Source organism: Oncorhynchus keta, chromosome 28 (genome assembly GCF_023373465.1).
Source record: "Oncorhynchus keta strain PuntledgeMale-10-30-2019 chromosome 28, Oket_V2, whole genome shotgun sequence".
Classification (NCBI taxonomy): Eukaryota; Metazoa; Chordata; class Actinopteri; order Salmoniformes; family Salmonidae; genus Oncorhynchus; species Oncorhynchus keta.
Window position 1 is genome coordinate 74,282,823 of NC_068448.1, and position 17,322 is coordinate 74,300,144.

The 17,322-nt window shown below is 42.5% G+C and overlaps 1 protein-coding gene across 1 annotated transcript in view; it reads right to left on the reverse strand.

Moving 5' to 3' along the window:
- Nucleotides 1-17,322, reverse strand: part of LOC118377604 (microtubule-associated protein 4-like) — a 196,555-nt gene that overhangs the window by 14,700 nt on the left and 164,533 nt on the right. Inside the window, exons 12-13 of the mRNA XM_052483937.1 lie at nucleotides 8,738-9,012; nucleotides 7,325-7,387 (exon numbers count right to left, since the gene is read on the reverse strand). Coding sequence (XP_052339897.1) covers nucleotides 7,325-7,387; nucleotides 8,738-9,012 — 338 coding nt within the window. The remainder of the gene's footprint in view (nucleotides 1-7,324; nucleotides 7,388-8,737; nucleotides 9,013-17,322) is intronic.

A 17,322-nucleotide genomic window follows, 5' to 3' on the forward strand; every position in this document is an offset into this window, starting at 1 on the left:
TATGTATATTGCTATGTATATTGCTATGCATATTGCTATGTATATTGCGATGTATATTGCTATGTATATTGCTATCTATGTTGCTATGTATATTGCTATGTATATTGCTATGTATATTGCTATGCATATTGCTATGTATATTGCTATGTATATTGCTATGTATATTGCTATGTATATTGCTATGCATATTGCTATGTATATTGCTATGTATATTGCTATTTATATTGCTATCTATGTTGCTATGTATATTGCTATGTATATTGCTATGTATATTGCTATCTATATTCCTATGTATATTGCTATGTATATTGCTATGTATATTCCTATGTATATTGCTATGTATATTGCTATGCATATTGCTATGTATATTGCTATGCATATTGCTACCTATATTGCTATGTATATTGCTATGTATATTGCTATGTATATTGGTATGTATATTGCTATGTATATTGCTATGCATATTGCTATGTATATTGCTATGCATATTGCTATGTATATTGCTATGTATATTGCTATGTATATTGCTATCTATGTTGCTATGTATATTGCTATGTATATTGCTATGCATATTGCTATCTATATTGCTATGTATATTGCTATGTATATTGCTATGCATATTGCTATGTATATTGCTATGTATATTGCTATTTATATTGCTATGTATATTGCTATGTATATTGCTATGTATATTGCTATGTATATGCCTATGTATATTGCTATGTATATTGCTATCTATGTTGCTATGTATATTGCTATGTATATTGCTATGTATATTGCTATGCATATTGCTATCTATATTGCTATGTATATTGCTATGTATATTGCTATGCATATTGCTATGTATATTGCTATGCATATTGGTATGTATATTGGTATGTATATTGGTATGTATATTGGTATGTATATTGCTATGCATATTGCTATGTATATTGCTATGCATATTGCTATGTATATTGCTATGTATATTGGTATGTATATTGCTATGTATATTGCTATGCATATTGCTATGTATATTGCTATGTATATTGGTATGTATATTGGTATGTATATTGGTATGTATATTGGTATGTATATTGGTATGTATATTGGTATGCATATTGGTATGTATATTGGTATGTATATTGTATATTGATATGTATATTCCTATGTATATTCCTATGTATATTCCTATGTATATTGCTATGTATATTGCTATGTATATTGCTATGTATATTCCTATGCATATTACTATGCACCACATTGTTGGTTAAGGACTTGTACGTAAGCGTTTCACGGTAAGGTCAAATCATATTTTATTGTTCACATACACGTGATTGGCAGATGTTATTGCGGGTGTAGCGAAATGCTTGTCTACACCTGTTGTATTCGGCGTATGTGACAAATACAATTTGATTTGATTTGATATGCCCTTTTAATGGTCTTAAGTGGATGGAGTAAGTCACTGTTAGTTTAATAGTCACTCTGATGATATCCAGCCATATTGAGACATTCATACTTGTTAACACATAGACCGATAATCCCAGTGTGACAATATGAAATTAGTGCTACGAACCCACAAACCCACTACTTGGATTTAGACAGGAACGTGCCAAAACGTCATACTGTTCACGAGACATTTTTGTAAGAAATCACTGCACCCACCCTTGTGCTGACAGTTAAGTAAAGGAAACACACACACACACACACACACACACACACACACACACACACACACACACACACACACACACACACACACACACACACACACACACACACACACACACACACACACACACACACACACACACACACACACACACACACACACACACACAGCTATCCTTGTGGGAACCAAATAATTGATATCACATTGATGATAAACTCCAGAGAGATGAGAGCTGTCTGGCTGTAAACACACTGGTGTGTAGTCCACTGTGAGCGCTGTCTGGCTGTAAACACACTGGTGTGTAGTCCACTGTGAGCGCTGTCTGGCTGTAAACACACTGGTGTACAGTCCACTGTGAGCGCTGTCTGGCTGTAAACACACTGGTGTACAGTCCACTGTGAGGGCTGTAAACACACTGGTGTGTAGTCCGCTGTGAGTGCTGTCTGACTGTAAACATACTGGTGTACAGTCCACTGTGAGCGCTGTCTGGCTGTAAACACACTGGTGTGTAGTCCACTGTGAGAGCTGTCTGGCTGTAAACACACTGGTATGTAGTCCACTGTGAGAGCTGTCTGGCTGTAAACACACTGGTGTGTAGTCCACTGTGAGAGCTGTCTGGCTGTAAACACACTGGTGTGTAGTCCACTGTGAGAGCTGTCTGGCTGTAAACACACTGGTGTGTAGTCCACTGTGAGAGCTGTCTGGCTGTAAACACACTGGTGTGTAGTCCACTGTGAGAGCTGTATGGCTGTAAACACACTGGTGTGTAGTCCACTGTAAAAGCTGTCTGGCTGTAAACACACTGGTGTACAGTCCACTGTGAGGTCACACCAGTGAATCATGACTCTCTTTTCAGGCTTCATTCTCACAATGGAAAAGTCAGGAACAGTGTCAGTCGGTCCGTTAGTCACTTGTTCATCCACTTTTAGACAGCAGTCCGTCAGTCCATGCAGTGAATGAGGGACAATCAGAGAATGAGTGAGTGCATGTGTTTCCGTGTGTGAAGAATGAAATGTGGCACAAAAAAACTGTAAAACCGCAATGTTTTCATTAACAAACGGAGAGCAGCTTGGGGAAGAATGGAGGAGATATGAAGAGACACTTTAGAAGACAATGACAAGAGAATAGAGACAAATAAAGAGAGAGAGTAGTAAACAGAGGGTAGTAAACAGAGGATAAGAGAAAGAGTAGTAAACAGAGAGGAGTAAACAGAGGGTAGTAAACAGAGATTGTAAACAGAGAGTAGTAAACAGAGGATAAGAGAAATAGTAAACAGAGAGGAGTAAACAGAGAGTAGTAAACAGAGAGTAGTAAACAGAGAGGAGTAAACAGAGAGTAGTAAACAGAGAGTAGTAAACAGAGAGGAGTGGACAGAGAGTAGTAAACAGAGAGTAGTAAACAGAGGATAAGAGAAAGAGTAGTAAACAGAGAGTAGTAAACAGAGAGTAGTAAACAGAGAGTAGTAAACAGAGAGGAGTAAACAGAGAGTAGTAAACAGAGAGTAGTAAACAGAGAGGAGTAAACAGAGAGTAGTAAACAGAGAGTAGTAAACAGAAGATAAGAGAAAGAGTAGTAAACAGACAGTAGTAAACTGAGAGTAGTTAACAGAGAGTAGTAAACAGAGGGTAGTAAACAAAGAGTAGTAAACAGAGGGTAGTAAACAGAGAGTAAGAGAGATAATATTAAACAGAGAGTAGTAAACAGAGAGTAGTAAACAGAGGGTAGTTAACAGAGAGTAGTAAACAGAGAGTAGTAAACAGAGGATAAGAGAAAGAGTAGTAAACAGAGAGGAGTAAACAGAGAGTAGTAAACAGAGGGTAGTAAACAGAGAGTAGTAAACAGAGGGTAGTAAACAGAGAGTAAGAGAGATAATATTAAACAGAGAGTAGTAAACAGAGAGTAGTAAACAGAGGGTAAGAGAGATAATATTACACAGAGAGTAGTAAACAGAGAGTAGTAAACAGAGGGTAGTAAACAGAGGGTAAGAGAGAGTAATAAACAGAGTAGTAGTAAACAGAGAGTAGTAAACAGAGAGTAGTAAACAGAGGGTAAGAGAGATAATATTAAACAGAGAGTAGTAAACAGAGAGTAGTAAACAGAGGGTAGTAAACAGAGGGTAGTAAACAGAGGGTAGTAAACAGAGGGTAGTAAACAGAGAGTAGTAAACAGAGGGTAGTAAACAGAGGGTAAGAGAGATAATATTAAACAGAGAGTAGTAAACAGAGAGTAGTAAACAGATGGTAGTAAACAGAGGATAAGAGAAAGAGTAGTAAACAGAGAGGAGTAAACAGAGAGTAGTAAACAGAGAGTAGTAAACAGAGGGTAGTAAACAGAGGGTAGTAAACAGAGGGTAGTAAACAGAGAGTAGTAAACAGAGGGTAGTAAACAGAGAGTAGTAAACAGAGGGTAGTAAACAGAGGGTAAGAGAGATAATATTAAACCGAGAGTAGTAAACAGAGTAGTAAACAGAGGGTAGTAAACAGAGAGTAGTAAACAGAGAGTAGTAAACAGAGAGTAAGAGAGATAATATTAAACAGAGAGTAGTAAACAGAGAGTAGTAAACAGAGGGTAAGAGAGATAATATTACACAGAGAGTAGTAAACAGAGAGTAGTAAACAGAGGGTAGTAAACAGAGGGTAAGAGAGAGTAATAAACAGAGTAGTAGTAAACAGAGAGTAGTAAACAGAGAGTAGTAAACAGAGGGTAAGAGAGATAATATTAAACAGAGAGTAGTAAACAGAGAGTAAGAGAGATAATATTAAACAGAGAGTAGTAAACAGAGAGTAGTAAACAGAGGGTAAGAGAGATAATATTAAACAGAGAGTAGTAAACCGAGGGTAGTAAACAGAGGGTAAGAGAGAGTAATAAACAGAGTAGTAGTAAACAGAGAGTAGTAAACAGAGAGTAAGAGAGATAATATTAAACAGAGAGTAGTAAACAGTGTAGTAAACAGAGAGTAAGAGAGATAATATTAAACAGAGATTCATAAACAGAGAGTTGTAAACATAGAGTAAGAGAGATAATATTAAACAGAGAGTAGTAAACAGAGAGTAGTAAACAGAGGGTAGTAAACAGAGGGTAAGAGAGAGTAGTAAACAGAGTAGTAAACACAGAGTAGTAAACAGAGAGTAGTAAACAGAGGGTAGTAAACAGAGGGTAAGATAATATTAAACAGAGAGTAGTAAACAGAGAGTAGTAAACAGTGAGTAAGAGAGAGTAGTAAACAGAGTAGTAAACAGAGAGTAGTAAACAGAGAGTAGTAAACAGAGAGTATTAAACAGAGAGTAAGAGAGATAATATTAAACAGAGAGTCATAAACAGAGAGTTGTAAACAGAGAGTAAGAGAGAGAATATTAAACAGAAAGTAGTAAACAGAGAGTAGTAAACAGTGAGTAAGAGAGAGAGAGTAGTAAACAGAGTCGTAAACAGAGAGTCGTAGTAAACAGAGAGCCGTAGTAAATAGAGAGTATTCATAAACAGAGAGTCATAAACAGAGAGTTGTAAACAGAGAGTAAGAGAGAGAATATTAAACAGAGAGTAGTAAACAGAGAGTAAGCGAGAGAGAGAGTAGTAAACAGAGGGTAGTAAACAGAGAGTAGTAAAGAGAGAGTAAGATAGAGACTATTAAACAGAGAGTAGTAAACGGAGAGTAAGCGAGAGAGAGAGAGTAGTAAACAGAGGGTAGTAAACAGAGAGTAGTAAAGAGAGGGTAGCAAACAAAGAGTAAGACAGAGAGTAGTAAACAGAGTAGTAAACAGAGAGTAGTAAACATAGAGTAGTAAACAGAGAGTAAGAGAGATAATATTGAACAGAGAGTCATAAACAGAGAGTTGTAAACAGAGAGTAAGAGAGAGAATATTAAACAGAGAGTAGTAAACAGAGAGTAGTAAACAGAGGGTAGTAAACAGAGAGTAAGATAGAGACTATTAAACAGAGAGTAGTAAACAGAGAGTAGTAAACAGAGGATAGTAAACAGAGAGTAGTAAACAGAGGATAGTAAACAGAGAGTAGTAAACAGAGGATAGTAAACAGAGAGTCATAAACAGAGAGGAGTAAATAGAGGGTAGCAAACAAAGAGTAAGACAGAGAGTAGTAAACAGAGTAGTAAACAGAGAGAAGTAAACAGAGAGTAGTAAACAGTGAGTAAGAGAGAGAATAATAAACAGAGAGTAAGAGAGAGAGAGAGTAGTAAACAGAGTCGTAAACAGAGAGTCGTAGTAAACAGAGTCGTAAACAGAGAGTCATAAACAGAGAGTTGTAGTAAACAGAGAGTCGTAGTAAACAGAGAGTTGTAGTAAATAGAGAGTATTCATAAACAAAGAGTCGTAGTAAACAGAGAGTCGTAGTAAACAGAGAGGCGTAGTAAACAGAGTAGTAAATAGAAAGTAAGAGAGAGAGTAGTAAACAGAGAGTAGTAAACAGAGGATAGTAAACAGAGAGTAAAAGAGAGAATATTAAACAGAGAGTATGAGAGAGAGTCATAAACAGAGAGTCGTAAACAGAGAGTCGTAGTAAACAGAGAGTCGTAGTAAACAGAGAGTCGTAGTAAACAGAGAGTAGTCGTAAACAGAGAGTAGTAAACAGAGAGTCGTAGTAAACAGAGAGTCGTAGTAAACAGAGAGTCGTAAACTGAGAGTAGTAAACAGAGAGTCGTAGTAAACAGAGAGTCGTAGTAAACAGAGAGTCGTAGTAAACAGAGAGTCGTAGTAAACAGAGAGTCGTAGTAAACAGAGAGTCGTAAACAGAGAATCGTAGTAAACAGAGAGTCGTAGTAAACAGAGAGTCGTAGTAAACAGAGAGTCGTAGTAAACAGAGAGTCGTAAACAGAGAGTCGTAGTAAACAGAGAGTCGTAAACAGAGAGTCGTAGTAAACAGAGAGTAGTAAACAGAGAGTCGTAGTAAACAGAGAGTCGTAGTAAACAGAGAGTCGTAAACAGAGAATCGTAGTAAACAGAGAGTCGTAAACAGAGAGTCGTAGTAAACAGAGAGTCGTAGTAAACAGAGAGTCGTAGTAAACAGAGAGTCGTAGTAAACAGAGAGTCGTAAACAGAGAGTCGTAGTAAACAGAGAGTAGTAAACAGAGAGTCGTAGTAAACAGAGAGTCGTAGTAAACAGAGAGTCGTAGTAAACAGAGAGTCGTAAACAGAGAATCGTAGTAAACAGAGAGTAGTAAACAGAGAGTCGTAGTAAACAGAGAGTCGTAGTAAACAGAGAGTCGTAGTAAACAGAGAGTCGTAAACAGAGAGTCGTAGTAAACAGAGAGTCGTAGTAAACAGAGAGTCGTAGTAAACAGAGAGTCGTAGTAAACAGAGAGTCGTAAACAGAGAGTCGTAGTAAACAGAGAGTCGTAGTAAACAGAGAGTCGTAGTAAACAGAGAGTAGTCGTAAACAGAGAGTAGTAAACAGAGAGTCGTAGTAAACAGAGAGTCGTAGTAAACAGAGAGTCGTAGTAAACAGAGAGTCGTAAACAGAGAGTCGTAGTAAACAGAGAGTCGTAAACAGAGAGTCGTAGTAAACAGAGAGTAGTAGTAAACAGAGAGTAGTAGTAAACAGAGAATCGTAGTAAACAGAGAGTCGTAAACAGAGAGTCGTAGTAAACAGAGAGTCGTAGTAAACAGAGAGTCATAAACAGAGGGTAAGAGAGATGGGGGTGAGAGATGGGGGTGAACTCACTTTGGCCTGTCTGGTCTCTTTGGAGGAGGAGCCTTGGCCCAGGGCGTCGCTCCTGCCAGAGACCTGGGGAGACAAGGCCCACCTTGGGTCAATACTACACACAGGAAAACCAACGGAGGGGTGGAGAAAGGAAGGGAGGGAGGGAGCTGCAGGACTACGTCCTCTAATTTGAGGATGTATCCAAAACAGCAGGGCTATGTTTATTTCAGAGAACGTGCATGCCTGTGTTACTGGGCACATGCAGTTTGGGGTCCATAGCTCAACATGTGGAACCATATTTCTATCAACATTGGTTATTGTTTAGTCCAACATTGGACTTGGTCATTCCGTCATGTTGACACTTGACAGTAGAAGTGAAAGGTATAGTATAAGGGGACAGACAGGAAAAAGAAAGTGAGAGGTGAAGTTGTACAGAGGTTAGATTCAGAGAATGGGGTGAGATGTCAGGATGGATGCAAGATGGTCAATGGAATCAAATGGAGATTTATGGCGGAAGTCACAGAGTTAACTGAAGTTAACTGGGAAACATTTTAAATTAAAATAGAAGACAAGTTTGGACCAGTTACTAGCTGGGACCAGTTACTAGATGGGAACAGTTACTAGGTGGGACCAGTTACTAGATGGGACCAGTTACTAGGTGGGACCAGTTACTAGATGGGACCAGTTACTAGGTGGGACCAGTTACTAGGTGGGACCAGTTACTAGATGGGACCAGTTACTAGGTGGGACCAGTTACTAGATGGGACCAGTTACTAGCTGGGACCAGTTACTAGATGGGACCAGTTACTAGATGGGACCAGTTACTAGGTGGGACCAGTTACTAGATGGGACCAGTTACTAGGTGGGACCAGTTACTAGGTGAGACCAGTTACTAGATGGGACCAGTTACTAGGTGAGACCAGTTACTAGGTGGGACCAGTTACTAGGTGGGACCAGTTACTAGGTGGGACCAGTTACTAGGTGGGACCAGTTACTAGGTGGGACCAGTTACTAGGTGGGACCAGTTACTAGGTGGGACCAGTTACTAGGTGGGACCAGTTACTAGGTGGGACCAGTTACTAGGTGGGACCAGTTACTAGGTGGGACCAGTTACTAGGTGGGACCAGTTACTAGGTGGGAGAAGAAACCAGCAGGAGGGGGTTGTTAACTGGGAATGCGGGACGTGGTGTTAGGAGCAGGGTACTATGGGAAAATAGCTTGTTAACTGGGGCATCATCTACTGAACATAACCTGGCTGTAGGAGGTAAAGCCATTAGATGGTCAACATGGAGAACCCTACAGAATATTAGAACAACAGTGTCTGTAAAGCAAGGCCATCTGTGAAACAGAATACCTAATGTATAGAACCCAACCTGGCTCATCAACATGGTATCCCCCCATCACCCCCTCCATCATTGATGCACGACTCCCTACCTTCCCCCCTCCGGGCTGGTACTTCATGTTGTCCGTGGAGCCGATCTTGGAGCGCACGTTGCGGATGTCAGGTGCGGGGGCTGTGCTTGGGTGGGAGGTGGTCCCCGAGGCGCTGACATTGCCCCAGGTGGTGTTAGAGGTGGGACGGGGGACACGGGGCCCAGGGGGCTTCTTCTCTGGTACTGTGGAGGAGGGGGCGGGGGCTGGTTTGGTGGTGGTGGGGCGGACACGGGGGGTGGCATTGGTGGTGCTGATCCGGGGCCGGGTGGAGTCAGCTAAAGGATGAGGAAGAGGAGGAGGAGGAAGAGGAGGGAGGGGGGGGGGATGAGGAAGAGGCGGAGGGAGAGGCGGAGGAAGAGGAGGAGGAGGAGCAGGAGGAGGAAAAGGAGGAGGAGGAAGAAGAGGAAGAGGCGGAGGAGGAAGAGGAAGAGGAGGAGGAAGAGGCGGAGGAGGAAGAGGCGGAGGGAGAGGAGGAGGAAGAGGAGGAGGGAGAGGAGGAGGGAGAGGAGGAGGAAGAGGAGGAGGAAGAGGAGGAGGACAGTAATAAAACAGGTCATGAAGCTGTAAAAATGAAACAGACAAATTATATATAGTGCCCTCCGTAATTATTGGAACAGCAACACGTTTGTTGTTTTGGCTCTGTACTTCAGCACTTTTTACAGTTACAGACACACAAATATTATACCCCCAAGACATGCTAACCTCTCACCATTACAATAACTGGGGAGGTTAGCATTTTATATAATACCCCCAAGACAGGCTAACTTCTCACCATTACAATAACTGGGGAGGTTAGCATTTTACAGTGCCTTGCGAAAGTATTCGGCACCCTTGAACTTTGCGACCTTTTGCCACATTTCAGGCTTCAAACATAACGATATAAAACTGTATTTTTTTGTGAAGAATCAACAACAAGTGGGACACAATCATGAAGTGGAACAACATTTATTGGATATTTCAAACTTTTTTAACAAATCAAAAACTGAAAAATTGGGCGTGCAAAATTATTCAGCCCCTTTACTTTCATTGCAGCAAACTCTGTCCAGAAGTTCAGTGAGGATCTCTGAATGATCCAATGTTGACCTAAATGACTAATGATGATAAATACAATCCACCTGTGTGTAATCAAGTCTCCGTATAAATGCACCTGCACTGTGATAGTCTCAGAGGTCCGTTAAAAGCGCAGAGAGCATCATGAAGAACAAGGAACACACCAGGCAGGTCCGAGATACTGTTGTGAAGAAGTTTAAAGCCGGATTTGGATACAAAAAGATTTCCCAAGCTTTAAACATCCCAAGGAGCACTGTGCAAGCAATAATATTGAAATGGAAGGAGTATCAGACCACTGCAAATCTACCAAGACCTGGCCGTCCCTCTACACTTTCAGCTCATACAAGGAGAAGACTGAACAGAGATGCAGCCAAGAGGCCCATGATCACTCTGGATGAACTGCAGAGATCTACAGCTGAGGTGGGAGACTCTGTCCATCGGACAACAATCAGTCGTATATTGCACAAATCTGGCCTTTATGGAAGAGTGGCAAGAAGAAAGCCATTTCTTAAAGATATCCATAAAAAGTGTCGTTTAAAGTTTGCCACAAGCCACCTGGGAGACACACCAAACATGTGGAAGAAGGTGCTCTGGTCAGATGAAACCAAAATTGAACTTTTTGGCAGCAATGTAAAACGTTATGTTTGGCGTAAAAGCAACACAGCTCATCACCCTGAACACATCATCCCCACTGTCAAACATGGTGGTGGCAGCATCATGGTTTGGGCCTGCTTTTCTTCAGCAGGGACAGGGGAGATGGTTAAAATTGATGGGAAGATGGATGGAGCCAAATACAGGACCATTCTGGAAGAAAACCTGATGGAGTCTGCAAAAGACCTGAGACTGGGACGGAGATTTGTCTTCCAACAAGACAATGATCCAAAACATAAAGCAAAATCTACAATGGAATGGTTCAAAAATAAACATATCCAGGTGTTAGAATGGCCAAGTCAAAGTCCAGACCTGAATCCAATCGAGAATCTGTGGAAAGAACTGAAAACTGCTGTTCACAAATGCTCTCCATCCAACCTCACTGAGCTCGAGCTGTTTTGCAAGGAGGAATGGGAAAAAATGTCAGTCTCTCAATGTGCAAAACTGATAGAGACATACATACCCCAAGCGACTTACAGCTGTAATCGCAGCAAAAGTTGACGCTACAAAGTATTAACTTAAGGGGGCTGAATAATTTTGCACGCCCAATTTTTCAGTTTTTGATTTGTTAAAAAAGTTTGAAATATCCAATAAATGTCGTTCCACTTCATGATTGTGTCCCACTTGTTGTTGATTCTTCACAAAAAAATACAGTTTTATATCTTTATGTTTGAAGCCTGAAATGTGGCAAAAGGTCGCAAAGTTCAAGGGGACCGAATACTTTCGCAAGGCACTGTATATAATACCCCCAAGACAGGCTAACTTCTCACCATTACAATAACTGGGGAGGTTAGCATTTTTGGGGGGGTATAATATTGGTGCGTCTGTAACTTTCTCACTCATCATTATTCACGATTCACCCAGCACTATCTGAAATCATGGTAGAATCCACATTTATGTGTTTAGAAACATATTCTATTCTTAATTACAATAAAAGTGACTGCAAAATGACACAATACATTATTTACCATTAATTTATATTAGGCACAAAATTATGTGAAACACAACCAAAACAAACTGCAAATGAATCCAACAAGTTTGTAGAGTCACAAGCTTGATGTAATCATTGCGTGCTCGGAATATGGGACCAATTACTAAACTTTTGACTACTTTAATAAACATTAGTGAATTTGACCTAAAACCTTTGGTCCCGTAAAATGGGTGTACAATGTACAAAAAATTATTTTAATTTCGAAACGGCTCACATGACATGGATGAAAATACTCTCAAATGAAAGCTGACCGTCTGCACTTTAACCTCATAGTCATTGTACCATTTGAAAACCAGAAAACATGTGTCACTGTCAGCCCAATAATTACAGAGGGCACTGTAGGTCAGCTCAGAGTATAAACCAGACAGGACCACTGTAAACCCCAGTATAAACCAGACAGGACCACTGTAAACCCCAGTATAAACCAAGACAGGACCACCGTAAACCCCAGTATAAATCAGGCAGGACCACAGTAAACCCCAGTATAAATCAGGCAGGACCACAGTAAACCCCAGTATAAATCAGGCAGGACCACTGTAAACCCCAGTATAAATCAGGCAGGACCATTGTAAACCCCAGTATAAACCAGACAGGACCACCGTAAACCCCAGTATAAATCAGGCAGGACCACTGTAAACCCCAGTATAAATCAGGCAGGACCACTGTAAACCCCAGTATAAACCAGACAGGACCACCATAAACCCCAGTATAAATCAGGCAGGACCACAGTAAACCCCAGTATAAATCAGGCAGGACCACTGTAAACCCCAGTATAAATCAGGCAGGACCACTGTAAACCCCAGTATAAACCAGACAGGACCACTGTAAACCCCAGTATAAACCAGGCAGGACCACCGTAAACCCCAGTATAAATCAGGCAGGACCACTGTAAACCCCAGTATAAACCAGACAGGACCACTGTAAACCCCAGTATAAACCAGACAGGACCACCGTAAACCCCAGTATAAATCAGGCAGGACCACAGTAAACCCCAGTATAAATCAGGCAGGACCACAGTAAACCCCAGTATAAATCAGGCAGGACCACTGTAAACCCCAGTATAAATCAGGCAGGACCACTGTAAACCCCAGTATAAACCAGACAGGACCACTGTAAACCCCAGTATAAATCAGGCAGGACCACCGTAAACCCCAGTATAAATCAGGCAGGACCACTGTAAACCCCAGTATAAACCAGACAGGACCACTGTAAACCCCAGTATAAATCAGGCAGGACCACTGTAAACCCCAGTATAAATCAGGCAGGACCACCGTAAACCCCAGTATAAATCAGGCAGGACCACCGTAAACCCCAGTATAAATCAGACAGGACCACTGTAAACCCCAGTATAAATCAGGCAGGACCACCGTAAACCCCAGTATAAATCAGACAGGACCACTGTAAACCCCAGTATAAATCAGGCAGGACCACTGTAAACCCCAGTATAAATCAGGCAGGACCACTGTAAACCCCAGTATAAATCAGGCAGGACCACTGTAAACCCCAGTATAAATCAGGCAGGACCACTGTAAACCCCAGTATAAATCAGGCAGGACCACCGTAAACCCCAGTATAAATCAGACAGGACCACTGTAAACCCCAGTATAAATCAGACAGGACCACTGTAAACCCCAGTATAAATCAGGCAGGACCACCGTAAACCCCAGTATAAATCAGGCAGGACCACCGTAAACCCCAGTATAAATCAGGCAGGACCACTGTAAACCCCAGTATAAATCAGGCAGGACCACTGTAAACCCCAGTATAAATCAGGCAGGACCACCGTAAACCCCAGTATAAATCAGGCAGGACCACTGTAAACCCCAGTATAAATCAGACAGGACCACTGTAAACCCCAGTATAAATCAGGCAGGACCACTGTAAACCCCAGTATAAATCAGACAGGACCACTGTAAACCCCAGTATAAATCAGGCAGGACCACCGTAAACCCCAGTATAAATCAGACAGGACCACTGTAAACCCCAGTATGAACTGCTACATGTATTACCCCACTTCATATCTAACTGTTATCGCATGATGAACTACATGTGCCCTGCCTGCCTGCCGAGACTTAAACCTTACATCCTCCCTGAAAGAGTCTTATTTCTGAGCAGAAAGACATGCTCGGTTAATAAATATCATCACTCTTTACGCGTATGGAAACGGCTTCTGCCTACGTTGCAGGTTACGCAACGTTGAGATGTAGTGTCAGTGTCAGCAGGGTGACAAACTCATGTCAACAGCAGGGGAAAGTAATCCCTAGAGTGTTGAGATGTAGTGTCAGCAGGGGAAAGTAATCCCTAGAGTGTTGAGATGTAGTGTCAGCAGGGGAAGGTAATCTCTAGAGTGTTGAGATGTAGTGTCAGGGGAAGGTAATCCCTAGAGTGTTGAGATGTAGTGTCAGCAGGGGAAAGTAATCCCTAGAGTGTTGAGATGTAGTGTCAGCAGGGGAAGGTAATCCCTAGAGTGTTGAGATGTAGTGTCAGCAGGGGAAGGTAATCTCTAGAGTGTTGAGATGTAGTGTCAGCAGGGGAAAGTAATCCCTAGAGTGTTGAGATGTAGTGTCAGCAGGGAAAGTAATCCCTAGAGTGTTGAGATGTAGTGTCAGCAGGGGAAAGTAATCCCTAGAGTGTTGAGATGTAGTGTCAGCAGGGGAAAGTAATCCCTAGAGTGTTGAGATGTAGTGTCAGCAGGGAAGGTAATCCCTAGAGTGTTTTGATGTAGTGTCAGCAGGGGAAAGTAATCCCTAGAGTGTTGAGATGTAGTGTCAGCAGGGGAAGGTAATCCCTAGAGTGTTGAGATGTAGTGTCAGCAGGGGAACGTAATCCCTAGAGTGTTGAGATGTAGTGTCAGCAGGGGAAGGTAATCCCTAGAGTGTTGAGATGTAGTGTCAGCAGGGGAAGGTAATCCCTAGAGTGTTGAGATGTAGTGTCAGCAGGGGAAAGTAATCCCTAGAGTGTTGAGATGTAGTGTCAGCAGGGGAAAGTAATCCCTAGAGTGTTGAGATGTAGTGTCAGCAGGGGAACGTAATCCCTAGAGTGTTGAGATGTAGTGCCAGTGTCAGCACGGGAAAGTAATCCCTAGAGTGTTGAGATGTAGTGTCAGTGTCAGCACGGTAAAGTAATCCCTAGAGTGTTGAGATGTAGTGTCAGTGTCAGCAGGGGAAGGTAATCCCTAGAGTGTTGAGATGTAGTGCCAGTGTCAGCACGGTAAAGTAATCCCTAGAGTGTTGAGATGTAGTGTCAGTGTCAGCAGGGGAAGGTAATCCCTAGAGTGTTGAGATGTAGTGCCAGTGTCAGCAGGGGAAAGTAATCCCTAGAGTGTTGAGATGTAGTGTCAGCAGGGGAAAGTAATCTCTAGAGTGTTGAGATGTAGTGTCAGCAGGGGAAAGTAATCCCTAGAGTGTTGAGATGTAGTGTCAGCAGGGGAAAGTAATCCCTAGAGTGTTGAGATGTAGTGTCAGCAGGGGAAAGTAATCCCTAGAGTGTTGAGATGTAGTGTCAGCAGGGGAAAGTAATCCCTAGAGTGTTGAGATGTAGTGTCAGCAGGGGAAGGTAATCCCTAGAGTGTTGAGATGTAGTGTCAGCAGGGGAAGGTAATCCCTAGAGTGTTGAGATGTAGTGTCAGCAGGGGAAAGTAATCCCTAGAGTGTTGAGATGTAGTGTCAGCAGGGGAAAGTAATCCCTAGAGTGTTGAGATGTAGTGTCAGCAGGGGAAGGTAATCCCTAGAGTGTTGAGATGTAGTGTCAGCAGGGGAAAGTAATCCCTAGAGTGTTGAGATGTAGTGTCAGCAGGGGAAAGTAATCCCTAGAGTGTTGAGATGTAGTGCCAGCAGGGGAAGGTAATCTCTAGAGTGTTGAGATGTAGTGTCAGCAGGGGAAGGTAATCCCTAGAGTGTTGAGATGTAGTGTCAGCAGGGGAAAGTAATCCCTAGAGTGTTGAGATGTAGTGTCAGCAGGGAAAGTAATCCCTAGAGTGTTGAGATGTAGTGTCAGCAGGGGAAAGTAATCCCTAGAGTGTTGAGATGTAGTGTCAGCAGGGGAAGGTAATCCCTAGAGTGTTGAGATGTAGTGTCAGCAGGGGAAGGTAATCCCTAGAGTGTTGAGATGTAGTGCCAGCAGGGGAAGGTAATCCCTAGAGTGTTGAGATGTAGTGCCAGCAGGGAAGGTAATCCCTAGAGTGTTGAGATGTAGTGTCAGCAGGGAAGGTAATCCCTAGAGTGTTGAGATGTAGTGCCAGCAGGGGAAGGTAATCTCTAGAGTGTTGAGATGTAGTGCCAGCAGGGGAAGGTAATCTCTAGAGTGTTGAGATGTAGTGTCAGTGTCAGCAGGGTGACAAACTCATGTCAACAGCAGGGGAAGGTAATCCCTAGAGTGTTGAGATGTAGTGTCAGTGTCAGCAGGGTGAAAACTCATGTCAACAGCAGGGGAAGGTAATCCCTAGAGTGTTGAGATGTAGTGTCAGTGTCAGCAGGGTGACAAACTCATGTCAACAGCAGGGGAAGGTAATCCCTAGAGTGTTGAGATGTAGTGTCAGCAGGGGAAGGTAATCTCTAGAGTGTTGAGATGTAGTGTCAGCAGGGGAACGTAATCCCTAGAGTGTTGAGATGTAGTGTCAGCAGGGGAAGGTAATCCCTAGAGTGTTGAGATGTAGTGTCAGCAGGGGAAGGTAATCCCTAGAGTGTTGAGATGTAGTGTCAGCAGGGGAAAGTAATCCCTAGAGTGTTGAGATGTAGTGCCAGCAGGGGAAGGTAATCCCTAGAGTGTTGAGATGTAGTGTCAGCAGGGGAAAGTAATCCCTAGAGTGTTGAGATGTAGTGCCAGCAGGGGAAGGTAATCCCTAGAGTGTTGAGATGTAGTGTCAGCAGGGGAAAGTAATCCCTAGAGTGTTGAGATGTAGTGCCAGCAGGGGAAGGTAATCCCTAGAGTGTTGAGATGTAGTGCCAGCAGGGGAAGGTAATCCCTAGAGTGTTGAGATGTAGTGTCAGTGTCAGCAGGGTGACAAACTCATGTCAACAGCAGGGAAGGTAATCCCTAGAGTGTTGAGATGTAGTGTCAGTGTCAGCAGGGTGACAAACTCATGTCAACAGCAGGGGAAAGTAATCCCTAGAGTGTTGAGATGTAGTGTCAGCAGGGGAAAGTAATCCCTAGAGTGTTGAGATGTAGTGTCAGTGTCAGCAGGGTGACAAACTCATGTCAACAGCAGGGGAAGGTAATCCCTAGAGTGTTGAGATGTAGTGTCAGCAGGGGAAGGTAATCCCTAGAGTGTTGAGATGTAGTGTCAGCAGGGGAAAGTAATCCCTAGAGTGTTGAGATGTAGTGTCAGCAGGGGAAGGTAATCCCTAGAGTGTTGAGATGTAGTGTCAGCAGGGGAAAGTAATCCCTAGAGTGTTGAGATGTAGTGTCAGCAGGGGAAAGTAATCCCTAGAGTGTTGAGATGTAGTGTCAGCAGGGGAAAGTAATCCCTAGAGTGTTGAGATGTAGTGTCAGCAGGGGAAGGTAATCCCTAGAGTGTTGAGATGTAGTGTCAGCAGGGAAGGTAATCCCTAGAGTGTTGAGATGTAGTGTCAGTGTCAGCAGGGTGACAAACTCATGTCAATAATCCCTAGAGTGTTGAGATGTAGTGTCAGTGTCAGCAGGGTGACAAACTCATGTCAACAGCAGGGGAAGGTAATCCCTAGAGTGTTGAGATGTAGTGTCAGCAGGGGAAGGTAATCCCTAGAGTGTTGAGATGTAGTGTCAGCAGGGGAAAGTAATCCCTAGAGTGTTGAGATGTAGTGTCAGCAGGGGAAGGTAATCCCTAGAGTGTTGAGATGTAGTGTCAGCAGGGGAAGGTAATCCCTAGAGTGTTGAGATGTAGTGTCAGCAGGGGAAAGTAATCCCTAGAGTGTTG